The sequence below is a fragment of the Coregonus lavaretus genome, assembly GCF_964263955.1.
Source record: "Coregonus lavaretus genome assembly, chromosome: 30".
Taxonomy (NCBI): domain Eukaryota; kingdom Metazoa; phylum Chordata; class Actinopteri; order Salmoniformes; family Salmonidae; genus Coregonus; species Coregonus lavaretus.
The window spans coordinates 25949152-25976540 of NC_140017.1; the positions used below are offsets into that span (position 1 = coordinate 25949152).

Genomic DNA, 27389 nt, shown 5'->3' on the forward strand with positions numbered 1-27389 from the left:
ATCCCCTTAAAACTATTTGTCTCTGAAGTTACTGCAGCTGTGTGAGTTGACATGGTTTCTCTCACTTACGTAGTATTCTCTCACTCTATCCAAAAGCTGCTGATTTATTAGCATACTGTTAACTGATACCCGAGTGGCGCAGTGGTCTAAGGCACTGCATCGCAGTGCTAGCTGTGCCACTAGAGATCCTGGTCCGAATCCAGGCTCTGTCGTAGCCGGCCGAGACCGGGAGACCCATGGGGCGGCGCACAATTGGCCCAGCGTCGTCCAGGGTAGGGGAGGGAATGGCCAGCAGGGATGTAGCTCAGTTGGAAAAATTAAAAAAAAAAAAATAATAATGTATGCTCTGGATAAGAGCGTCTGCTAAATGAGTAAAATGTAAATGTAAAATGATACTAAACTAAGAAGAGAGGAGAGGAGAGGAGAGGAGAGGAGAGGAGAGGAGAGGAGAGGAGAGGAGAGGAGAGGAGAGGAGAGGAGAGGAGAGGAGAGGAGAGGAGAGGCACCACAGTGACCTCTCTGTCTTTCGGGCACAAGTTCTTGCCATCTGACACCTGCCACTGAGTGGGCATGCATCCTCTCTCCGTTTGGCAGGAAGTAGAGGGCAGCAAACAGGAACTCAAAGCAGGGAGTGTATCATATGTAGATTCCACTGGCCCCAGGAAATCGCTGCCTTTAGTATCTGTGATGAAGCCTGGCCAGGAGAGCACCTGCCTTCCCAACAGAAACCCTTTGAGAGGACATGCAGCCATGATGAGGCCTCTGAATGTTAATTCAACACACAGATGTCTCAAAACAAGCACAAACACTGCCAGCCATTTTGCTCTGGCTCTTTCAGTGGACATGAGAGCTTGGCTTCAGGTTCAGCCCCAACAGTCCCCGATTGGGAAAACAAGGCATTATCCTTATGCCCTGCACCTTACACTGCTGTAAACAAAGTATGGACAACCCAAATATTTTAGACTTGTTTTATATGAACTCAGACACCAACAACTGGTTCCAACACACAGGATAATGACACATCAAACACATTATCCAGACAACTCATTGATTGTGTAAAGGTCTGGGAGTAGGGGAGGGGGACAGCATAGGCGAGTGAGTGAGTGAGCTGAGCGTGAACACTGATGAGGCCGGCCATAGAGAGGCAGTGTGCCCGCCCGGCTGCCCGGCTTGCACAGGAAGCCATTCAAACCAAACACACACAGATGTTCACACACTCCCTCCCGCCCCCCTAGAGGCTGCGCAGGTGACACTCCCTGGCAGGGCAACCGTGAGTGTAACTCAGCAGATAGAGAACTCATTTAGCCACAGCCAAACGCACACACACCATTACACACACATGCATAAACACACGTGCACACTGAACCGCTGAAATACTGACACAGGTACCCTTACACACATGCAATGTTCTCAGACACAAATACACAGTGTGTAGATGCATGTTTGCCCACACGGACTCATTGATAGTCTCCCTCTTCTTAATCTCTAGTTTATCAGTTTCATAGTGACCATTAGGTTTACAGTGAACCGATGTTGAACCTCATCCAATGTCAAGTATACTGTATATGCATATACAATCAGTTACAGATTAGGAAGTTCATTATGAGAATATGCATGAGCCTCACACAGTGAGCATAAGTTCACACACCAAAAATACCTTTTGAGTGTGTGAATCTGACGGTATAAACACTAATAATATCTTCAGTCCTTGTGAGGTGTCTATCTGGAGGGGAAAAAACACTGTTTAATGTTAAAATGTTTAATGTTAAAACATGACTCTAACGAAACGACTGCATTTGGTCGAGCTCATTATTGTCAATTTCTCCAAGACAAGTATTTTTTATTGTCTATTATAACATCTGACAAAATGAATACAATCAGAACCCATCAGAAAATACGAATATAAAACCGATTTGGTTTTCAGAAGATAAAATAGTGAAGATCATGGGCATCATTGTTACTTGACTCTAGATGGTCTTGAACAGAGCCATGCATTTAGAGAGCTGGGCCATTGAGGTTTCTGCATGATACTTCAACATTCTATGACAGCCTTGTTATCACCCCATTAACATTACATGGAGAATATTTAACTGAACGTCTAGAATTAGAACAATATTCAACCTTCTAAAAGTTGTACCAACTCTGTAAATACATGGTTCTGGTCTTGAACAATGTACAGGAACAAAATACATAGATAGAAGCAGCTAGCCGCTAACCCAATTGGGCCTTCCTGGGAAGTACAAACGTGCAGAATTTCTTCCTGTCTGGTCATCAGTTTGATTGTTCCCAGACTATCCCAGACGTTCCCTGCCGGAACTGTGTCAAACAGGCCACAATCAATTCCCTTTCTCACTAGTCTCTCATCCCTTTATCACCAAGGCAATCTGAAATATGTCTGTCTGTGTGATGTTCCTGAAAAGGCATTATCTAAAATAATACCTAATTGCCACTCATCAGAGCTTTGGCATCTCAGAATAAACATAGACAGAGTGACTATAGGGAAAAGGCCATAAATCATGAAAACAATTATTTGGGGGGACAATTGATTGTACAGTACCACATAGAATCACTAAAAACCCAAACATCTGCCAAGTGATAAAACAAATCAGCACACTGAAATCTCAGACAGACAAGTCATTGTACCTCTACTGTATCTGACTGGCGAGTCAGAGAGAAGGAATGACTAAAATGTAAATGTAATAAAATATTCAGAATGTAGTTAGCTACAGTACAGCTATCTGAGGTAGACCAATGAAATCTGTGGCGGCATGGAATGTTAGCAAGCTATGAGGTGAACATTGTCATGAATCACTCGAGCACACACATCTGACAAGATTACATTGTAGAAACCCATTCCCCAAACCACACTTACCACACTCCAATATGTTGGTGCTGACAGTAAAGTGACTGTAAAGTGAAACAAATGGCACCCTATTCCCTATATAGTGCCCTATGGGCCCTGGTCAAAAGTTGTGCACTAAATAGGGAATAGGCTGCCATTTGGGACACAGCCAGTGACTCACCATTGACTGTGAGCTGCACCCAGCTGCCATTATGGAAGGTGTTGTACTGCTGCTCCAGCATCAGGACCCTACACTCATACCAGCCCTGGTCCTCTGAGCGCACTGGGTCGATCTGAAGAGACGCCTTCCCATGCAGGCTGGCTCTACCTGGAGTGGGAGAGAAGAACACAGGTAGGGTCAGGAGTCAGGACTATAGAATTTGAGTTGATTCCAAAGGTACAACCAATATGGCCGCCAGTGTACACAAAGAGCACCATGAAGATGGACACCAATCAGTGTGATGCGCATATCTAAACATGGATGAAGCTTACACAGCTCTTTCATTATTCCACTGACTGTTCAATTAATTAATTACACTACAGTATCACACCCCCAACACACACCAGTATACTGGCATAGCGCTGACACAGACATCACACAGCTGACACATACGTAGCTCGCTCTGCAAACAGCATCTTCTCTGGTTCTCTGAGCAGGTTCATTTGGTGAGACAGTGGCCTTAGATTGTGCTGTTAGATAACCCCTAACCTATCCAGTTTGACTACAGATGGTTTCAATATAAAGAATGCTAATGCGAATGACCAAGGTCAGGGGGATTTGATTGGATTTGAATTTGAGCTGTTCCCAATCCATACTACTTCACAACCTCTCACAATAAACAAATTACCAACAGAACCTGGCCAGAGGAGAGCAGCCTGCCAGTATTAGGATTAATGGATAACATTACCTGGAGGGCAATATTTCTCGCTCTCTCTCGTCTGGACGCTTCCCAGCTAAGGTTGACTCTCTTCTTTCTCCTCTCCTCTCCATCTCTCTCTTTTTATCTCATACTCTCTCTTTCTCTCTGATGACCCAATCCTCAGTAGCCTATTCCAGCAGGCTATTGGGGAAACAAGCACTTATTATTGCGAAATCGCCTCGCTATTTATGTTGAATAAATTAGTGTGTTAATTTGAACTAAGCAAGCTGCTAAATCATTCAGTTTACATCTAGCCTACATCTTGTCTAGGCTACTGTAGACTATCTGAAATGAGATATAAGCTTATCAGGGGCTGTAGGCTACCTGCCTTTATCAAAGCAAACTATGGCAACATTTAATTTGAATCATAAACCCAGATTTTAGTCTGTAGCCTATGCCTATTGAAATGACAAGTCAATCTTGCAAATGGGCCATTTATAAAGGTTTGCAGTCTTAACATCTGGCACATAATAACAGCACAATTCCCAGAAAATAGCCTAACATTCGTTTTTTTATGTTCATCCAAGTGTTTCTTGCTCAGAGATTTCGAGATCCTCTGTCCAACTTCCATCACTCAAACTCTCCTGTCGGATTTATCTATAGAGTTATGTACATGCGCAAAGGGGATTCATTTACAATTATAAACCTGGTTCTAGCCCTGAATGCTGATTGGCTGAAAGCCGTGGTATATCAGAACATATACCACGGTATGACAAAACATGACTTTTTACTGTTCTAATTACGTTGGTAACCGATTTATAATAGGCACCCCGGGGGTTGCGTCGTGCTTAAGAACAGCCCTTAGCCGTGGTATATTGGCCAAATGCCATACCCCCTTGTGCCTTATTGCTTAATCATAGCAGTCAAGCGAGTTAAAGCAACATCCATTGATGGAAAATGATCTGGCGAGTTTAATCAGAGCAAATTATCTTTTTGCTTGTCACATATTCAAATTCCTTTATTACATCATGTCATAGCTAGCAATAATTATTATTTTGAGGAAACCCACATTTTGCTTCTAACGGTCGTTACATGTTACTATGATATTCCTTCTTAATTGGCTTGATAACATTATGGAAAAAAGGTTTATTGTATAGATATGGCAACTCCTCTCTTGCTGTGAAAAAAAATAATTGGGCTAGTTTTCAGGCCTTTTGGGCGGGTTTTGAGTGGTCATTGGGCTAGAAATTTTAGCTTGACCTGGCAACCCTGTCCCCAGCTCCCCATAGCTACCTGATGAAGCACAGGGATTGGAATAGGAAAGCTCTCAGTGTCAATAGTGAAAAAGACTGACTTTTCTTTGAAGGCTCAGGTGATAAATCAGAAATCTAAAAGTAGGAAGTCATGTCACAGAGGATGAGAGAAGTTGAGTAAACCAAGCATGTTGAAATCTGTCTCACAGCTTCCAACCCACTGCACCCACACGGCTTCTGCTACAGCCCTGACAGTCGAGCCAGATGAACAGATTGAAACAATCTCTGCTCTGTTAGAGCCGTGCCCTGGGACAAAGATCCTTTTCCAAACTTTGAGATGTACAGTGGGGAAAAAAAGTATTTAGTCAGCCACCAATTGTGCAAGTTCTCCCACTTAAAAAGATGAGAGAGGCCTGTAATTTTCATCATAGGTACACGTCAACTTTGACAGAAAATCCAGAAAATCACATTGTAGGATTTTTTATGAATTTATTTGCAAATTATGGTGGAAAATAAGTGATGTTTTGGGGCTGTCGCTGGGCAACACGGACTTTCAACTCCCTCCAAAGATTTTCTATGGGGTTGAGATCTGGAGACTGGCTAGGCCACTCCAGGACCTTGAAATGCTTCTTACGAAGCCACTCCTTCGTTGCCCGGGCGGTGTGTTTGGGATCATTGTCATGCTGAAAGACCCAGCCACGTTTCATCTTCAATGCCCTTGCTGATGGAAGGAGGTTTTCACTCAAAATCTCACGATACATGGCCCCATTCATTCTTTCCTTTACACGGATCAGTCGTCCTGGTCCCTTTGCAGAAAAACAGCCCCAAAGCATGATGTTTCCACCCCCATGCTTCACAGTAGGTATGGTGTTCTTTGGATGCAACTCAGCCTTCTTTGTCCTCCAAACACGACGAGTTGAGTTTTTACCAAAAAGTTCAATTTTGGTTTCATCTGACCATATGACATTCTCCCAATCCTCTTCTGGATCATCCAAATGCACTCTAGCAAACTTCAGACGGGCCTGGACATGTACTGGCTTAAGCAGGGGGACACGTCTGGCACTGCAGGATTTGAGTCCCTGGCGGCGTAGTGTGTTACTGATGGTAGGCTTTGTTACTTTGGTCCCAGCTCTCTGCAGGTCATTCACTAGGTCCCCCCGTGTGGTTCTGGGATTTTTGCTATGATCATTTTGACCCCACGGGGTGAGATCTTGCGTGGAGCCCCAGATCGAGGGAGATTATCAGTGGTCTTGTATGTCTTCCTTTTCCTAATAATTGCTCCCACAGTTGATTTCTTCAAACCAAGCTGCTTACCTATTGCAGATTCAGTCTTCCCAGCCTGGTGCAGGTCTACAATTTTGTTTCTGGTGTCCTTTGACAGCTTGAGGTTGTGGACAGGTGTCTTTTATACTGATAACAAGTTCAAACAGGTGCCATTAATAAAGGTAACGAGTGGAGGACAGAGGAGCCTCTTAAAGAAGAAGTTACAGGTCTGTGAGAGCCAGAAATCTTGCTTGTTTGTAGGTGACCAAATACTTATTTTCCACCATAATTTGCAAATAAATTCATTAAAAATCCTACAATGTGATTTTCTGGAGAAAAAAAATCTCAATTTGTCTGTCATAGTTGACGTGTACCTATGATGAAAATTACAGGCCTCTCTCATCTTTTTAAGTGGGAGAACTTGCACAATTGGTGGCTGACTAAATACTTTTTTCCCCCACTGTATATATGTACTGTAAGTACTGTTGCTTGTTTGTTCATTTTGAATGTCAGGAAAACATATTGCCGTGGAGGGCGGGCTGGATTGCTCTTCTAGCAGCGCTGCATATAGATGCGATAGATAGCCTCTCCCTGGGACAGCTGCCATACTTGGGGATGAAAACGGCAGGTTTTTGTTGAGCAGGAAATCGATAAGGCAAAGGGAAGAGGGTAGAGGAAAGAGGGAGACTGCAGTCTTGCAGTAAAAAGGCGAAGCTTTAAAAGTCAGTCTATTTTTGCCTGGGTGATGAAGTGCTGAGTAGGGTAGGTGGTGGCGTGAAGGGTAGAGATCGACCTCAGGTTCAATCTGTCACGAGAGGCGTGCTGTAAACAGAGTTAACAATACTGTATACACATCAGGACCAGCCCTTCCTGGGCATTCACACACACTGTAATCTAACACTACTGCTGCCTACAGTGAATATGGCCCTATGGGTTTATTAATATCACACATAGGCTTCGATCCATTCCACTGCTGCAATAGCTGTAGAGAGAGGAGAGTAGAGTAGAGCTAAAGAGAGCCATGCAGCTAAACTTTCAGTTCTTTAAAGACCATAATCCCTCTGCAGGCTTTTCCCTGGCTCTGATTGGAGGAGAGACTGGGAATTGGGTTTGGGTGAGATGTAAGACCAGCCTGTCCCCAAAAAATATAAACTAAAAATGCACAAACTAAATATCATACAGTGTCTGAAGTATTGATTGTTAATTTGCGTGAGTTGGTGCAAAAATAGCTGATTTTAAATGTTAGATTTGCATATCACCTTGGCCAATTGGCTAACACACTAGAGGAGGAGCATACCATTTCTGTCTAGCACAGATTAAGACACTTGCCGAAGGGTAATACTCAGTCGAACAGTAAAAGTCTGTATTTTCCCTGCAAGAGAAAGGTTTGCCACCCCTAATCCACTTCAACATAAATACAACAAATACGATGTGAATCATAACCCCATTATTTAACATGATCTAAGATAGAATCCCTTGTAAAAGATAAGGTCATAGTGGAATTACAAAATAGACTGCAGTCTTCAGCTATGCCGATGTAAAGCTCACAGACACAGAGACAGAGAGGCATGAGAAGCTAGTTTACCCCCACATACCAGCTCTGCTACTGTAAAAGGCAATCCAGAACCTCTCATCTCCATCATGAATACATTTAGACCCAGAAATATAGGCTGAATACAGTACATTAAGACCCAGAAATATAGCAGTACATTGACTGCCTTGCAGGACTAGCCAGTCTAGCCGGGCAATGACAGTACATTTAGTCTCTGTTCCACCCAGATTAATTATTTACTTGGTGAGAAATGGGAAATGGGGATTCATGAGAATAGCCAGCCAGGCAGATCTTATACAGTGTGCATGTGTGTGTGTGTGTTTGTGTGCGTGTGTTAGGCAGCAGGCCACTCTGGCCTAGTGGGCCATGGTGAACTCCAGACACTCCAGACACACAGCTCCATGTAGACACAGAGAGGATATAGTCCCATTAAACACCCAGGGGAGGTTCTCATGAACCATGGCCCAGTCTCAACCATTATCACACTGTCACAGCTCTACTGTAACATGGCTTCCGTCCCCACAATACACTTTCATCTGGGCTGCAATGTGCATCAGCGTGTTAGTGCTGCCTCTGTTCTGTTCTGTTCTTTTCTGTAATTCCATAGCATTGGAACCAGGCTACATGGCAAATGCTCACTAGATCCTTGGCTCTTACCGGGGTACTCTGGGTCAACATGAGGAGGGTGGAAAGCTTGGCTCTTACCGGTGTACTCTGGGTCGACATGAGGAGAGTGGAAGGCTCTTACCGGTGTACTCTGGGTCAACATGAGAAGAGTGGAAGGCTTGGCTCTTACCAGTGTACTCTGGGTCGACATGAGGAGGGTGGAAGCGGAAGCTGATGAAGAAGGGGATGGGTACTCCGAACTTGAACCACTCCACCACGTAGGGGGGCTGCTGGCCATCCAGGGGAGGGGACACGTCACATCCCAGGATCACGCTCTCTCCAGCGCGCGCCGTCACAAACTGGGGCTCCTCTCTCACTCCGTGGGCAACTGGGGGGAAAAACAGGAGAGGTTATTTTAACCAAAGAGCAGAGGGTCTCTTAAAGAAGGAGGGAGGTAACGGTACAGTACATGTGCTGTACTGTTCTGTTCTGTTCTCGACCACTACAGCTGTGCTGACCAAGCAGAGAAGACATTGCTGCTTAGTTGCCCAATGCCTATAAAACACTAATTCCATTATAGCTACAGTGAGTGAACAAACAGGCCATGTAGCTCGTCAAAAGTAAGATTAACACCCCTGTCTACAGTGTTGGCGGCCCTTATAGGAACCAGTAGGTACTTCCATGGTTCTAGTACAGGACAGTCTGGCTCTGTACAGTTCCTGTGTCGTCATCTCTCCTGGTGAGAGCAAGTTCTGTCTGAGGCGTAGGTCACATACAGTACTGTAAATAAGTTACCAGACCCAGTCGGCTCCATTGATCAGAGCTGGCTGCTGCTCATATGGGCTTTACTATGAGCGCTACCAGGGCTGGGCTGGCGTTTAACCACGGATGTCCAGGCACACTGCCAAGGGTTGACCTATCGGACGGCTGAAAGGTCGGCCTACCTGCCTCAGCAGAACGCTCACTCTGGGAATGGATTTTGTCCAGCTGCCTCCCCCGCTCTGCTCTCATTGAGCCAGCCTGGATCTCTGGATCCCCTCCATCAGACTGAGCATGGCCGCCCCTCCACCCTCCCCCTCCCCTCGCCACGGGGGGGAACATCGCTTCAGGGATCAAGAGACATGCTGACGATTCACTCCCCAGAAACACTGGCTGAATAGCTTAGCGCTTTCATTAACACTATCACTTGCATTATGGCTGCTAATGTTTTCAGGAAGTACACCATCCAAGTAAAGTAGTGGTAAAAAAAGTATCCGCCTCAGGATGGGGTAAAGGTAGCAGTACGATTCTCTAGGTAGGTTTCTGTAATGGAACTCATGCCTTGTGTTGTGTGTGTAAACCATTGTCAGTGTTGTGTAAAATAGGAAGCGCTACGGTTGCCATTGTTCCTTTCCAATTAAACACCCTCAACTTAAAACCCCAAATATTTTCTCTCATTCCTTTTCTTTCTGTCACGATCGTCGTTAGATGAAACGGACCAAGGCGCAGCGTGATATGCGTACATACTTTATTAAATGTACAACACGAACCAAAACTACAAAACAAATGATACGTGAAGTCCTGTGTTGAACACAAACCTTACGGATCAAGATCCCACAATAAACAGTGCCAAACAGGCTGCCTAAGTATGGTCCCCAATCAGAGACAACAAGCTACAGCTTGTTTGGAACCACCCTGGCCAACATAGAAATACACGAACTAGAACAAAACATAGAAAACTAAACCATAGAAAATCCACACCCTGGCTCAACATTTAATAGTCCCCAGAGCCAGGGCGTGACACTTTCAGTGATAAAGCCTCTTTACCTCTACTACAGGCTCCACCCCTGAAGGTCCTATGCATCAGTCAGTGATTGTGTTTACCATTTTAATCTGCTTTATCCGGTAGAAGAGTTAATCCACTTTATGTGATTTAGCCAGCACAGCTTTTGGACTGAAACAGAGCAGATTTAATCAAATTACACTTTATGTTAAAGTGGAGCCGTGGTCTGCCAGTCACGGGCCTTCCTCCTAGAATCTGCTCTGCCATTGTGTCTCTCTGGTAAGCAGTGCAAAAAAAGGCAGCGTAAAAAGCCATGGCTTAGAGTTAATGACTGGCCCACTGGAACACATACGCCGAGTCACTGGGCCCTGCACATGACCACAATACAGCCTGTAGCTAAGACCTAAAGCCTTGGCTAAACAAACCAGCAACACAGCCTACACAATCATCATAAATTAGACTCGAAGAGACCACTTACAGAGAAGGGAACGAGTAAAGAGCACCTATAACTGCTATCTAAAGCTTAAAATGCATAGACTTATCATACTTAATGAAAGTAAAAATGTGGCACTTTCAGTGTAATGGTACAAAGCAGCAACGGACACACACTGATAAGATGCAGGAAATGGAAGGAGAACATCAGTAGCATCAGATGCATCAGTGACAGAGAGAACTCAGTGAGAGGGGGCTAAGTGATGATGGCTGGAGGGTGGTAGACATGGTAGAGGGTACTGAGTGGTGATGGCTGGAGGGTGGTAGACATGGTAGAGGGTACTGAGTGGTGATGGCTGGAGGGTGGTAGACATGGTAGAGGGGACTGAGTGGTGATGGCTGGAGGGTGGTAGACATGGTAGAGGGGACTGAGTGGTGATGGCTGGAGGGTGGTAGACATGGTAGAGGGTACTGAGTGGTGATGGCTGGAGGGTCGTAGACATGGTAGAGGGTACTGAGTGGTGATGGCTGGAGGGCGGTAGACATGGTAGAGGGGACTGAGTGGTGATGGCTGGAGGGTGGTAGACATGGTAGAGGGTACTGAGTGGTGATGGCTGGAGGGTCGTAGACATGGTAGAGGGGACTGAGTGGTGATGGCTGGAGGGTCGTAGACATGGTAGAGGGGACTGAGTGGTGATGGCTGGAGGGTGGTAGACATGGTAGAGGGTACTGAGTGGTGATGGCTGGAGGGTCGTAGACATGGTAGAGGGGACTGAGTGGTGATGGCTGGAGGGTGGTAGACATGGTAGAGGGTACTGAGTGGTGATGGCTGGAGGGTGGTAGACATGGTAGAGGGGACTGAGTGGTGATGGCTGGAGGGTGGTAGACATGGTAGAGGGTACTGAGTGGTGATGGCTGGAGGGTCGTAGACATGGTAGAGGGGACTGAGTGGTGATGGCTGGAGGGTGGTAGACATGGTAGAGGGTACTGAGTGGTGATGGCTGGAGGGTGGTAGACATGGTAGAGGGGACTGAGTGGTGATGGCTGGAGGGTGGTAGACATGGTAGAGGGTACTGAGTGGTGATGGCTGGAGGGTCGTAGACATGGTAGAGGGGACTGAGTGGTGATGGCTGGAGGGTGGTAGACATGGTAGAGGGGACTGAGTGGTGATGGCTGGAGGGTGGTAGACATGGTAGAGGGGACTGAGTGGTGATGGCTGGAGGGTGGTAGACATGGTAGAGGGGACTGAGTGGTGATGGCTGGAGGGTGGTAGACATGGTAGAGGGTACTGAGTGGTGATGGCTGGAGGGTGGTAGACATGGTAGAGGGGACTGTGTGGTGATGAGTCTGTATAAGACTTATCAGAGAATTCGATACTTCAAGAGGCTCAGTTTCCCAAAATCGTGCCCTCTTGTATCAATTTAAAATATGTTTATTGACTCAACATTTGTGTCTTCCAAACGAATAAATTAAGAGGCCTCCTGAGATGTGTGTACTCTGGGTTTGGGGCACAGCAGTGCTGAAACCCATTGTTTCCCTGCAGACAGTTCAGGTTTCAGGAGTTCACGGTTTCTGCCTAACATTATTTTTGGATCCTAGAGGAATTACCATATAGACCCAGAATAATATACTGCTGGCTAATAACTCCCCAATCGCTTTATGAGATCATCACAAGGGGACGATCAGCACAGGCCCGGTGACTGCTACCGCCGTTTTCATTTCCTTAATGGAGACACAGTGACCCGGCAGGGTTTATAGGAGCTTTTTCAAGGGAACATATTTACGCTCTCAACAAGACATAAATGCCAGCTGTGCAAATCATGATACAGGCCCTCTCTGTTCTAACCTACACTATCTCTTCCCAGGCTGAGCTTTTCTCAAAGACCAGGTGTCATCACTGAGGCACCGATACATCTAACAGAAAGATCACAAGTCAATATATTATAGCCTGCCCTATATTAGTTTAGTATTGTAAACCTTCTTAGACATCTAATTCAGCAACTACTGTATGTTTTAATGTATCCTAACTCCTAACTACAACTAACAGCAGTGCTGATCCTGCTCATAACGAATTCCTGAAGGGATGACTTTATCCAATACACTCTGCTGCTGTCTGTATCTGTCAGGTACATTAGCTAAATCAGAGGCAGTTCATGTCCCAGAGCACAATGCAGGGGAATAATTCCAGATTATTTGGCACCAGTTAAATAGGCAGGTTCACTACCAATACTAAAGCCAGTTACTCACTGCAAGCAGCCTCCTTCTGTTGCAGCTCACTTAATCAATAAAATACAGTGGGGAAAAAAGTATTTAGTCAGCCACCAATTGTGCAAGTTCTCCCACTTAAAAAGATGAGAGAGGCCTGTAATTTTCATCATAGGTACACGTCAACTATGACAGACAAATTGAGAAAAGAAAATCCAGAAAATCACATTGTAGGATTTTTAATGAATTTATTTGTAAATTATGGTGGAAAATAAGTATTTGGTCACCTACAAACAAGCAAGATTTCTGGCTCTCACAGACCTGTAACTTCTTCTTTAAGAGGCTCCTCTGTCCTCCACTCGTTACCTGTATTAATGGCACCTGTTTGAACTTGTTATCAGTATAAAAGACACCTGTCCACAACCTCAAACAGTCACACTCCAAACTCCACTATGGCCAAGACCAAAGAGCTGTCAAAGGACACCAGAAACAAAGTTGTAGACCTGCACCAGGCTGGGAAGACTGAATCTGCAATAGGTAAGCAGCTTGGTTTGAAGAAATCAAGTGTGGGAGCAATTATCAGGAAATGGAAGACATACAAGACCACTGATAATCTCCCTCGATCTGGGGCTCCACGCAAGATCTCACCCCGTGAGCAAAAATCCCAGAACCACACGGGGGAACCTAGTGAATGACCTGCAGAGAGTTGGGACCAAAGTAACAAAGCCTACCATCAGTAACACACTACGCCGCCAGGGACTCAAATCCTGCAGTGCCAGACGTGTCCCCCTGCTTAAGCCAGGGGGACACGTCTGGGATTTTTGCTCACCGTTCTTGTGATAATTTTACCCCACGGGGTGAGATCTTGCGTGGAGCCCCAGATCGAGGGAGATTATCAGTGGTCTTGTATGTCTTCCATTTCCTGATAATTGCTCCCACAGTTGATTTCTTCAAACCAAGCTGGTCCTCTGTAGCTCAGCTGGTAGAGCACGGCGCTTGTAACGCCAAGGTAGTGGGTTCGATCCCCGGGACCACCCATACACAAAAAATTTATGCACGCATGACTGTAAGTCGCTTTGGATAAAAGCGTCTGCTAAATGGCATATTATTATTATTATTATTATTATTAAGTTTGCTAGAGTGCATTTGGATGATCCAGAAGAGGATTGGGAGAATGTCATATGGTCAGATGAAACAAAAATATAACTTTTTGGTAAAAACTAAACTCGTCGTGTTTGGAGGACAAAGAATGCTGAGTTGCATCCAAAGAACACCATACCTACTGTGAAGCATGGGGGTGGAAACATCATGCTTTGGGGCTGTTTTTCTGCAAAGGGACCAGGACGACTGATCCGTGTAAAGGAAAGAATGAATGGGGCCATGTATTGTGAGATTTTGAGTGAAAACCTCCTTCCATCAGCAAGGGCATTGAAGATGAAACGTGGCTGGGTCTTTCAGCATGACAATGATCCCAAACACACCGCCCGGGCAACGAAGGAGTGGCTTCGTAAGAAGCATTTCAAGGTCCTGGAGTGGCCTAGCCAGTCTCCAGATCTCAACCCCATAGAAAATCTTTGGAGGGAGTTGAAAGTCTGTGTTGCCCAGCGACAGCCCCAAAACATCACTGCTCTAGAGGAGATCTGCATGGAGGAATGGGCCAAAATACCAGCAACAGTGTGTGAAAACCTTGTGAAGACTTACAGAAAACGTTTGACCTGTGTCATTGCCAACAAAGGGTATATAACAAAGTATTGAGAAACTTTTGTTATTGACCAAATACTTATTTTCCACCATAATTTGCAAATAAATTCATTAAAAATCCTACAATGTGATTTTCTGGAATTTTTTTTCTCATTTTGTCTGTCATAGTTGACGTGTACCTATGATGAAAATTACAGGCCTCTCTCATCTTTTTAAGTGGGAGAACTTGCACAATTGGTGGCTGACTAAATACTTTTTTTCCCCACTGTACATCTGTTCCGAGTCAATCAACATCTGTCCAGAGCAGCACATGAATGTTCACAGTAGAACAGCAGGGACAGTTAGGAGTTAAATCTGCTGGAGATTTCAACCAGCCTTTCGAGCCGCAGCCACAATAATGGCACTTGCATGAAAAGTACCCTTTACTGTACTTGCAATAATGATCACAGATTTGCATGTGTGGACTCTCCAGGCATTTGGGGCTGTAATTATGCAGCTAGAACAATAGCTGTGAAATATTTTGACATTATCGAAGTCCAATGTGATAAGAGATCATATAACATTTGAATAAATATAAATAATAAATGTGCTACATTTTGAGACATTGTGGGGTTTTCATGTCACCCAAGGGTGCCTAAATCCTTTTTCTGACACTGACTCAATCTGTGACAAATCTACCATCAAAACATTACAAGGGAGGGGGTGGGGAACAGAAGTGCTTTGGATCCTGGCAGTGCTACAACACTACAACCCACTATCACAAATTATCCTGAAATAGACACCAATTACTTGAGAAATTCGTGACACACACAAAAAGTAAAACATTTTCTGTCCACCACATTATTCGGTATACAGTGCATTTTAATCACAGATAAAGGCAGTAGGTTACTTAAGACAGAAACGATAGGAGGGAGGTTTGTTTGGGGAGGATGGGTGGGCATATAACGTGAATATCTAGCAACCCAAACGGCATCAGGCATTGAGCAAAGGTGAATATGACACTACAAGCACTTCAGTACCAGCACACACAGTGTTATGGTGTATGTGATGCAATACCATGAGCACTAGGATATGAGCACAGATTAAGCTGGACAGAACACACAATGTCCTGGATGTAATGGAATATAGACTAGACTAGAGAAGGAATCTCAAGGATGTGCAGCGACTGGGCTGGATGGGCCACTGACAGGGTGGTAATTGAATGCCAGCCTGCATGTGCTGAAGGTCACATCAGAGCACAGTGTGTGTGTGTGTGTGTGTGTGTGTGTGTGTGTGTGTGTGTGTGTGTGTGTGTCTGTGTTTGTCTGTGTTTGTCTGTGTGTGTGTGTGTGTGTGTGTGTGTGTGTGTGTGTGTGTGTGTGTGTGTGCGCGTGTGTGTGTGTGTGTGTGTGTGTGTGTGTGTGTGTGTGTGTGTGTGTGTGTGTGTGTGTGTGTGTGTGTGTGTGTGTGTGTGTGTGTGTGTGTGTGTGTCTGTGTTTGTCTGTGTTTGTCTGTGTGTGTGTGTTCGTGCGGCAATGAGGTGCAATGCAATGAGTGTAGACAGGACACATGGATAGGAGTGTGTAGTGCACTGCACAGTAGGCAGCACACAGAGAAACAGCATGGATAGCTAACATGGACACTTACATATAACTAATGACAGATGACCACCTCCTACACAGGCAGCGTGAGACAATGATATGGAGTGAACCAATGTCATGAACTGACCAGAAGCTGTGTGACTCACTCTAAGTTACACCCACTGGCGCCACATGGAGTCTGTCAAACCCAAGCTCAGCGTAGTAATACCAGACAGTTAGCCTCAGTAAAAATACTGGTGTTAAATACAGGTCATCCCAGAACACACTGACAACCTAACATCAAAGTGTGACATACAAGTACAAAAGCCAACCCTATCCTTGTTGAGCTACTTATCAAAAATACTTTGTAATAGCTGCCCTATTAATAGCTTTCCTGACAAAAATCTGGATTTGTGGCACTAATACAAAAACATAAGCCATATGAAAAGACAAACACAGACTGCAATCGAGAGGAATCCATTACAGTGATAGTGATGCAGGGTGAGGCGGGAGGCAGGAAAGACAAACGGTGACAGAGAAAATGGGAGAGGAGAGACTTAATCATGACCTTTATAAATGGTAACATTATGTATTTGATCATGCAGGATCCTGGGAACCACAGAGTGGTATTGTAGTTGAGTAATGGAGAAGTCTAACATCACAGAAAAATGAATGAACCTTTAACCACTCTTCACAGAGAGGGAGACATGGACAAAGATTAACAATAAGCACATTCAGGTATCCGCCCAAATAAAGGAAACACCAACATAAAGTGTTTTAATAGGGCGCTGGGTCACCACGAGCCAGAAAAGCTTCAATGCACCTTGGCATATATTCTACAAGTGTCTGGAACTCTATTGGAGGGATGCACCATTCTTCCATGAGAAATTCCATAATTTAGTGTTTTGTTGATGGTGTTGGAAAACGCTGTGTCAGGCGCCACTCCAGAATCTCCCATAAGTGTTTAACTGGGTTGAGATCTGGTGACTGAGCCAGCCATGGCATATGGTTCACATTGTTTTCATGCTCATCAAACCATTCAGTTACCACTCGTGCCCTGTGGATGGGGGCATTGTCATCCTATGGGGGCATAGCCACAGTAGCCAAAATAATGTCCTGCCCAGCATTTTTATACATGACCATAAGAATGATGGGATGTTAATTGCTTAATTAACTCAGAAACCACACCTGTGTGGAAGCACCTGCTTTCAATATACTTTGTATCCCTCATTGTTTTGGCAGTTACCTGTATGTCAAGTAGGTTACTTATCAACCTCTCCAAAATCTCTAACTGAGTACTGATAACATCTATACGTAAAAGTGATGACAACAGAGGAAAAAAAGTATCTTTCTCAGCAGGAATACGGCTGCAAAATTCCAGGAACTTTCAATAAATTCCCTGGTTTTACCTAAATCCCGGTTGGAGGGTTCCCGGAATCAGGAGGGAATAAGCAGGAATTCTAGAATTCTCCAACCAGGATTTCTGGAAAACCAGGGAATTTATTGAAAGTTCTGGGAATTTTGCAACCCTAAGCTGGAATCATTGTCTGGAGAAGGAAACCTTGGATATCGCAGCCTCTCTCTCTCTCCATTATGATACAATATCACCATGCATGACAGGGAACACATGATGCAGATTAGTAATCCTATACTTTAACTTCTACTCAATGCCAGCTAGTGGGCCCTTCCTTCTATACACAACATAATATGCTAGTGAGCACAGCACACTCTCCTACATGAAAAGCAGCCTCATGAACACTACCTCCTACACAGGCTGCCCACTACTACACAACACAGACAAGAGGCCAGGCCACCGCAGGCTAGCTGCCTACTATCTCTGACACACCAGTGGCATTCAGCTGACAGACAGACACCTGGGTGTCATATACCTTTAAAACACATCTCTAGCCTGACAGGTCAGTGTTGTGAGCCAGCCCAGCCTAGTCAGTCTCTCTCCCCTCCACTCTCTGGCCCTCTGTAGCTGCACGTCCCCCTCAGACAAGCACAGCCCAATTAAGGAAGGGCACCAGCCCTCAGTCGATAATGAGCTGACACCTGCTCCTGCCTGGGCACTGGGCACAGAGAGGGGGTGTGAAACGGGCCAGGCGTGCCAGAGGCCCAAAGGCCAGCTCAACACTGTGGGGCACTGCCAGAGGTGCACCTTACAGGAAATCAGGATGTAAAGAGGGTGGTGCCTGCCCTGCCCTGCCCTGTGCCAGCCAGGAGTTGTAAGTCACTGACATTTTCCCCATGCTAACACGGATCGAGTCACACAGACTCAACTTTTTTAAACAAGTAGTAGATTCTTCAGCCATAATATCCTGATTGTGTTGTAAATTATTTGCATCAAGAAGCATGTTTATTAGCGCTTTCATATGGCTTGCCTAATTGCAGTTGGTTATGGAAAATAATGTTTATTCAACAACGATAAATCAAAGAAATTGCACAGCCCTCAAGAACAAGTGTGAGTGATGGAATCCGCTCGATAAATTCAGACTACTACATATCCTGTCTCTCTACACTCTCTCTCTGTCTCTATCCTCTCCCTCTCCTTCTCTACCCTCTCTTTTTCTGTGTCTCTACCCTGTCTTTCTCGCTCTCTACCCTCTCTTTTTCTGTGTCTCTACCCTGTCTTTCTCGCTCTCTACCCTCTCTTTCTCTCTCTACCCTCTCTCTATCTACCCTCTCTCTAGCTACCCTCTCTCTAGCTACCCTCTCTCTAGCTACCCTCTCTCTCTCTCTCTCTCTCTCGCTACCCTCTCACTCTGCCACACTCAGTTTCACTCACTAAGTCAATAACACTACATTACATCTCATAAATTCTGCTGAGCCGAATAATATGACTGTTATTTTTTCCCTATTTAAATCATTGGAACCTCCCTGTTCAATGATGGAATCAATTTTCCTCTTGACTGCCTGAGCTGTGCTTGCGGTTTTACTACCCTCTGGATTCTTGTGAGACCCTTCCCTTTTTCCACATTTTGTTACATTACAGCCTTATTCTAAAATTGATTTTTTTTTAAAGAAAATCCTTTGTAAATCTACACACAATACCACATAATGACAAAGCGAAAACAGGTTAGATTGATGAGGAAAAAAACAATTTCATCCATTTTAGAATAAGGCTGTAATGTAACAAAATGTGGAAAAGGTCAAGGGGTCCGAATATTTTCTGAATGCACTGTATATTTAAAATAATATATTTCTAAAAAATATATATGGGGGATTGGAAATGATGCAGACAAGTACATTGATAGAAGCCACAATCTATGTGCAATATATATATTAAAGCTGATCCACCCCATAAAAAATACAAAATACAAAAGATAAAAGAGAACTGGGGGCTTCAACCTGGCCTGTTCCTCATACTGGCTTTCCCAGAATGCTCCAGGCTTTGTTTGCAGGGAGATTCCACTGGGAGCGTACTGGCCGAGACGAGAGGAGTGGTTGCAGCAGAAAGAGCTGGCACATGCCCAGTGCTGTGCTGGCAGAAGTCTGCCTTCCACAGCTTGAGCACTGGGCTTTCTCTAGGCTGGGTTTACAAGCTTTACTCCCATGATTGGGAGAGTAAAAAGAGCATATGCCTGATGGTGAATGAGTGAGGGTATAGGTTGTATGGCCGAGTGAATGTGAGTGAGTGAATGATTGTGAGTTAGTGAGTGAGTGAGTGAGTGAGTGAGTGAGTGAGTGAGTGAGTGAGTGAGTGAGTGAGTGAGTGAGTGAGTGAGTGAGTGAGTGAGTGAAAGAGTGAGTGAAAGAGTGAGTGAAAGAGTGAGTGAAAGAGTGAGTGAAGTGAATGAGTGAGGTATCTGTTGGTGAATGGGCGCTATAGATGAGTGAATGATATCAGAAAACGATTGAATCAATGAGTGAGAGAGAGAAGAGAGTAGATGTGGGACTGACTGTATCCTTCTCTCAGGCAGGGAAGGCAGTAATGGTACAGTAGGATGAAACACATAGTGCCAGGGACTGGGAATGGGGTCATTTCCATTTAAACTTGAGTCAATTCAGGAGATAAATTAAAAAATGTAATTAATGCCCATAGTTTGTTACAAGGATTATTTTTCTGAATTAATTTTCTGAATTGATTGGTTTTAAATGGAATTTACCCCAACCCTGCTAGGGGCACTACCCTCTACCCTGACATCTGATTTAATCTACCAACATGCCTAACACAGAGATAGCAAAAGCAACAGCCAAAGGATGCAGACATTCTTAGAAAGTATACCAATTGTATTAATAATTTTCCACATAAGCTGTTTAAACTAATATTTACATAGGTGGTTTTCAGATTTCTACAATCACATTTCAGCGGTTGACATTTCTCTAAAACAGTTTTTATGCAAGAATAAATCCTAACCCTAACCATTGAGTAACAGAGTAACAACAACATGCATGGTGGGATTAAAAAGTAAAACCAACATTGTATAGCCCACTGGTAATACCTATTTCAGGGTTGGAACTGGCAACCCTGAATGTGACCACTACATGAGAGACCAGGGCAGGTATTTAATTATCAAAGAAACAACAAGAAAGGAAATAATAATGTATGTTTTGACTAACTAAAATCTAATTATGTTTAATGTAGAAAAAAAGATTTATATTGTGTCAACCCCTGGCCCTCACAAATCATACAAATTAACAATTCTAATCCTCAATTGTCAAATGAGACAGAAAGCAGCCTAACTTTAGAAAGAGGATGAGGGGTCATTGAGCTCAGTCATCATCATGTGACAGCTCGAGAAAGGACTCCCCCATCTGGACACTATTGGAAGAGCAAGATTAAGTCAGTCCATGGGTCAACACAGTGTTTTCATGAAAATGTGAACAAACTTGCATTATTGGTATTGTAAATATGAAACAGTTCCTTGCTCAACTCCAGACCATTTGGTAAACACCTCTGATGGGCACTGCACCAGTCACAACTGTCAGTTACTGACACATCACACACAGCAGTTACATACCCTCTGAAATGCAATTTAAACAAACAAAATCCATAACATTAAATGAATACATTCATGCACAGACAAGTTCCAATGTTATGTGACAATATTGCTGCATTTCGTGACGAGTTACTTTCCCATGCTGGAAACTAGTGAAGCGGTCACACCCCTTTTAGCAAAATTATCACATTTGAGACTGCTGACACCTCTACTGATCATGACAGATTTTTTTCCGAAAGCAAATAACAGAACAAAATGTATTTTTTGCCTTTTAATCTGACACATCTGAAACACATGCTCCTGGCTGTATAGGCTACTATCACCGACCATAGCACTATGTACTTACAGTAGAGAGTAATATGCTCGTAGGATTTCTCTGCTCAAATAATGGAGCAATTATTTTACACAGAATTATACAATATTATGTCTCATCTTTCCTTTCAAATATGAGTTTTTACTCTTTAGGCTATATTACATAATTACATGATAAAGAGTAGGCTAATATTTTCCTAAAATATTTAGAAAAACCAATTAACCAAGGCACAACTTTCACGTGACTAGAGAAAATACAGCCATTTATATCAATGAAATATAGTTATTGCGTTTATCTACCAATATAGAATGGGCATGCTATGCAAAGGCCAGCAGCAAACCCACATGCAGTCTCTCAAAATCATATATTATGGGCGGCACAAAATATATTGCACTTCAACTCACCTTGAGCGGCCGTTCCTCTGGTGCTGAATACACTTGCTATCAAAGTGGCCACATACCAAATCATAGTACTATTGCCGACCAGCTACTACCACGCTAAGTGCCCAGTTCAACGAATCTTTCATATTCGACCTTGCACAGCGCGCGCTCTTATCGATGCCTTTTTATTCATATTCTATGCACTTTCCTCTTGGCGATTCCCTTCATCCCTTCCCTCCCCCGTCCTTCCGTCCGCATCCTCTCCAGAAGAGACAGAGCACCTGCACCGCCGCGATTGTAGTACACCGAGCTGTTTTACGAGCGCACAGTGAAACCAAGTATGATATTTTAGCCACCAGGTCCGCCTCTTCTTTCATTGGATTGGTTGCTGATAGAGGATTTGGGGCGTGTATTGGTTATTCTTCCGCCCCTTACTATGCGAATGACAGGAGAACAGACGCGTACCAATTCAAGGTGAGTTGGAGCGTGCCGTAGTAGTAGAACCGCAGTATCATGCGCATTGACAGAGAGCCTAGTCCGCATCTTTAAACGCCTGTCTTGAAGTGTCCCTTAACACGTGGCACCATCATTGTTCAATACTGACCAGTCTATTGAGAGCCTTTGAACATGCACTCATTCTTCATATCAATGTTGGCCTATCTATTCATGCTGCGAGCTATGATGGTGATGCGCAAGAGCCATGATGTCTATGCTGTGCCTCAGTCTCTCCTCTGTCTGTCGCTCATTCACAGCCTCAAGCTGTGGCCATGTCGCTGTCACCGGGTTAAAACGTTCATTTTCTGCTACTACAACCTCAGCTAATGTGTTGGGTGTGGCGACAGATGCCAACATTGTTTTCCCCTGTTTCTTCGAGGACTGCAGGGAGGCTGCCTTGTCTGCTAATGCTCCCAATCCAGCTGTAGCCTAGCTACACATGGCATAGCATTGAAACCGTATCAGCACGCTCATTTAACATCTCCATTCAGTGAACATTTAGAGAGAGATATGAAGAGTCACTTTTTCCAAACACTGCACATCACATATACAAATCAAAATGACAGAAATGTTTTTTTATTTCCCTCAGAAAAATCGTCTACAATCTAATGTACTTCTCCATCAATGCAAAATTGTGTTATTTTCCTATCCATATATGGATAAAAGCAGTTTATATGCTTTTCTGTATCTTCCAGGTACTTACTCTGTCTTATTCCAGTGAATGATAGGCCTAATACTGCACATGCACTTTCCTCAGTTAAATGATAGCAATTCAGCAAGTCTGGCTTCAAAGGTGTCAGCTCCTGCTTATCATGACACACAACCCAATTTTTTCACTGACTGCTCCCCAAATTTATGGACAGATACAGTGCGTTCTGAAAGAATTTAGACCCCTTGACTTTTCCACATTTTTTTTACGTTACAGCCTTATTCTAAAATGGATTAAATTGTTTTTTTCCTCATCAATCTACACACAATACCCCATAATGACAAAGCAAAAACAGGTTCAGACATTTTTGCAAATGTATTACAAATTTTAAAAAAGAAAACTGCACGGTAAATACTCTATCTGATAAATAAATAGCATTTTAGGGACAAAATGAAGACTAATGTTGATTGGACTGTATCCTATACCACCAACCATAAGCCATTCAGGAGTTTAGAAAGACATTTCAAAGCAATGACAGGGACATTTCCCAGGCTTTGTAGAGAGAGGTGGGCTACAGTATGGGAAACAACGGCCATTCATTTGGTGCCCTGTTGAGGCACATGCAATGCATTGGCTTGTGAAACTCAGAGCAATCAAAACAAGTTCACTGGGTGCAGTTTGAGCTAACAGCTGCATGGTTCACAGCATTCATTATCCCAACTGATGATTTTCTCATGGGCTCATCCTGTTGTCCTACCAGGGGAAACATTTAGCCACACAATAGAGAACTGTGTATCCGGAACAATATGAAACATCGCCTGGAGGACCAGCAGTACTGTAATAGAGGTCTCTGCCCTGGAAGGGTGGTGAACTGGTGAATCTAAAGTGCCCGTGCCAAACATATTTCTATGGTGCCAACACTCCACATACTTTCACGACTGGATGGATATCACATTTGACTATGTTGGGAGCTTTGGGTAACACCGTTTTTTTAAATCATGGTCAGTGAAGCCATTTATTTTGTCACTCTTGATTAGGAGAAAGTGCCTTTGCACAAGAGGAAACAGAGTTTTGGGCAGGAACAAAGTGATGACATCAAGGGATGACATAGCGTGGAAATATCTATCCTCTGAATTCTTGTATTCTTACATTTTCTTAGAGATCGTCTGATGTCTGTGACAGAGAATTCTGACAAGTCAATACTCAGAGCTGGAAGATGTTGCTTGCTTTATCATGCAAAAGATCTTGCATGAGCCTCATTTGACAAGGTGACAGAAATAAAATGTGGGTACATTTGTAAAATGGCAAAGACCTTTTCCATGGCAAATCATGAAATTAAAACAAGTAAGAAAGTATATTCTCTCTCTCTCTCTCTCTCTCTCTCTCTCTCTCTCTCTCTCTCTCTCTCTCTCTCTCTCTCTCTCTTCTCTCTCTCTCTCTCTCTCTCTCTCTCTCTCTCTCTCTCTCTCTCTCTCTCTCTCTCTCTCTCTCTCTCTCTCTCTCTCTCTCTCTCTCTTCTCTCTCTCTCTCTCTTCTCTCTCTCTCTCTCTCTCCTCTCTCTCTCTCTCTCTCTCTCTCTCTCTCTCTCTCTCTCTCTCTCTCTCTCTCTCTCTCTCTCTCTCTCTCTCTCTCTCTCTCTCTCTCTCTCTCTCTCTCTCTCTCTCTCTCTCTCTCTCTCTCTCTCTCTCTCTCTCTCTCTCTCTCTCTCATGGCCTAAAGTTGTAGGAGTGCTGACACATCGCCTTTTCCTGACCAGAACATCTCATGACCCTCTGGGACTGTAAATCCTGATAAGTACTGTACAGGGTCTGTTTCCACGGCGACACCAACATGGCATAATGGTATTAGCCCAGCTTTATGAGGCAGTAGGAGACAGACAGACAGACTGTTTGGTCGGTCGAGACAGCAGCAGTGTGATGATTTATTTTAGATTAGGGTGACAGACTCCGGCAGTTGAAAGTTTATATAATCCCCTCTTATGCAACCAAAATTGTACATCTCTTCTTTAGAGCATCATTACTGTAACAGGTTGTTGCCAATATTGTGAGTTTTAGGCAAATAATGTTTTCATTATGAGTAACTATAACTTGTTACCATAGTATTACCATGTTAATACCTAAGCTAATGTGATGTTATTTTAAGTGCCATTATATGATGATATTGTCTATTTGGCCAAAAGTTATTCACTAGTTATTTAATACACAGTATTAACAAAGCAGGCATTAACTACGTAGTTCTTAAACCACAGTAAGTCTATGGAGAGACATAGGCCTATTGTATGCCGATGGCTCCCATTGACAAATGGAACCGGATAAGCGTACACATTTTGTGTTAAGATCACACCATTTGTTGTCCTACAATCCCCTGACTTTAACATTGGTGTCAATAGAGGTTTATCAAAAGCCTAACAGGCTAGTGTGGTTAGAGTGGCATACATTTTAGACTATGGGTTTGCCATGCTAGTGGCCATGCAGAGATTACATATTCTGGCTTTCTGCATCTAAACTTCATCTGTCACAGTGAAAGTGCCAACCCACAATGGCACCAATGCATGCTAATCCTCCCCCAGCCACACTTGATTCCTAAAAGGGCAGCTTGAGTTGGGAATTAAACAGCCTTTCCCAAATGATTACAGTCACATTTCCCAAACATCTGTTGCCCTGAGTGGGGACATGCATGGCGGGAGAGCTCTCCAAACTGCAGTGGTGGGTTTGTATAGGCCCTACTCATGGGGCCAAAGGAGTGACACCTGTCTGTTGCCCATTGTTTGAACAAATACTGTATTAATCCAATCTATGCCCAATAAGGAAAAAATATCTGAACTCATAATATCTGGTTGTTTTTTAAAACTTGAGGTAATCTCATTTACCAGCCTGGTCTCATAGACTAGGCGTAACATAGTAAATGTAAATTGGAACACTACAATTAGTATGATATGTTATGTTTGGTATGGTTACAGTGCCTTGCAAAAGTATTCACCCTGCTTGGCATTTTTCCTATTTTGTTGCATTACAACCTGTAATTTAAATGGATTTTCATTTGGATTCATGTAATGGAGATACACAAAATAGTCCAAATTGTTGAAGGGAAATTAAAAAAAGAAAAAGTGGTGCGTGCAAATTTATTCACCCCCTTTGCTATGAAGCCCCTAAATAAGATCTGGTGCAACCAATTACCTTCAGAAGTCACATAATTAGTTAAATAAAGTCCATCTGTGTACAATCTAAGTGTCACATTATCTGTCACATGATCTCAGTATATTTACACCTGTTCTGAAAGGCCTCAGAGTCTGCAACACCACTAAGCAACTGAAACTTTGAACATCCCATGGAGCACCATTAAATCCATTATAAAAAAAATTGAAAGAATATGGCACCACAACAAACCTGCCAAGACTCACGGACCAGGCATGGAGGGCATTAATCAGAGAGGCAACAAAGAGACCAAAGATAACACTGAAGGAGCTGCAAAGCTCCACAGCGGAGATTGGAGTATTTGTCCATAGGACCACTTTAAGCCATACACTCCACAGAGCTGGGCTTTACGGAAGAGTGGCCAGAAAAAAAGCCATTGCTTATAGAAAAAAATAAGCAAACACGTTTGGTGTTTGCCAAAAGGCATGTGGGAGACTCCACAAACATATAGAAGAAGGTACTCTGGTCAGATGAGACTAAAATTGAGCTTTTTGGCCATCAAGGAAAACGCTATGTCTGGCGCAAACCCAACACCTCTCATCACCCCGAGAACACCATCCCCATGTTTTTCATCGGCAGGGACTGGGAAACTGGTCAGAATTGAAGGAATGATGGATGGCGCTAAATACAGGGAAATTCTTGAGGGAAACCTGTTTCAGTCTTCCAGAGATTTGAGACTGGGACGGAGGTTCATCTTCCAGCAGGACAATGACCCTAAGCATACTGCTAAAGCAACACTCAAGTGGTTTAAGGGGAAACATTTAAATGTCTTGGAATGGCCTAGTCAAAGCCCAGACCTCAATCCAATTGAGAATCTGTGGTATGACTTAAAGATTGCTGTACACCAGCGGAACCCATCCAACTTGAAGGAGCTGGAGCAGTTTTGCATTGAAGAATGGGCAAAAATCACAGTGGCTAGATGTGCCAAGCTTATAGAGATATACCCCAAGAGACTTGCAGCTACAATTGCTGCAAAATGTGGCTCTACAAAGTATTGACTTTTTGGGGCTGAATAGTTATGCACACTCAAGTTATGCACACTTATTTCTTGTTGGTTTCACAAGAAAAAATATTTTGCATCTTCAAAGTGGTAGGCATGTTGTATAAATCAAATGATACAAACCCCCCAAAAAATCAATTTTAATTCCAGGTTGTAAGGCATCAAAATAGGAAAAATGTCAAGGGGGGGTGAATACTTTCGCAAGCCACTGTACATAAGACAGATGGCTAAAACAAAAATATGGTGGTTGGTCGGGGTGGATGGGTGGGCGTATAACGCGAATGTCTAGTAAGGTCGGGGTGGATGGGTGGGCATATAACGCAAAGGTTGCGAGTTTGACAACTTTAGCATTTCAGCTAATTAGCAACTTTTCAACTACT

At 43.7% G+C, this 27389-nt stretch overlaps 1 protein-coding gene across 1 annotated transcript in view; it reads right to left on the reverse strand.

The window, feature by feature from the left end:
- The window catches only part of LOC311105493 (protein turtle homolog B-like), a gene marked incomplete at both ends in the record, with an annotated part of 54795 nt that extends 33036 nt beyond the window's left edge, over window positions 1-21759 (reverse strand). The window contains 3 exons of the mRNA XM_084147663.1: window positions 3024-3170; window positions 8567-8764; window positions 21696-21759. Of these exons, the coding sequence (XP_084003789.1) occupies window positions 3024-3170; window positions 8567-8764; window positions 21696-21759 (409 nt within the window). The remainder of the gene's footprint in view (window positions 1-3023; window positions 3171-8566; window positions 8765-21695) is intronic.
- Between the last annotated feature and the right edge of the window lie 5630 nt (window positions 21760-27389).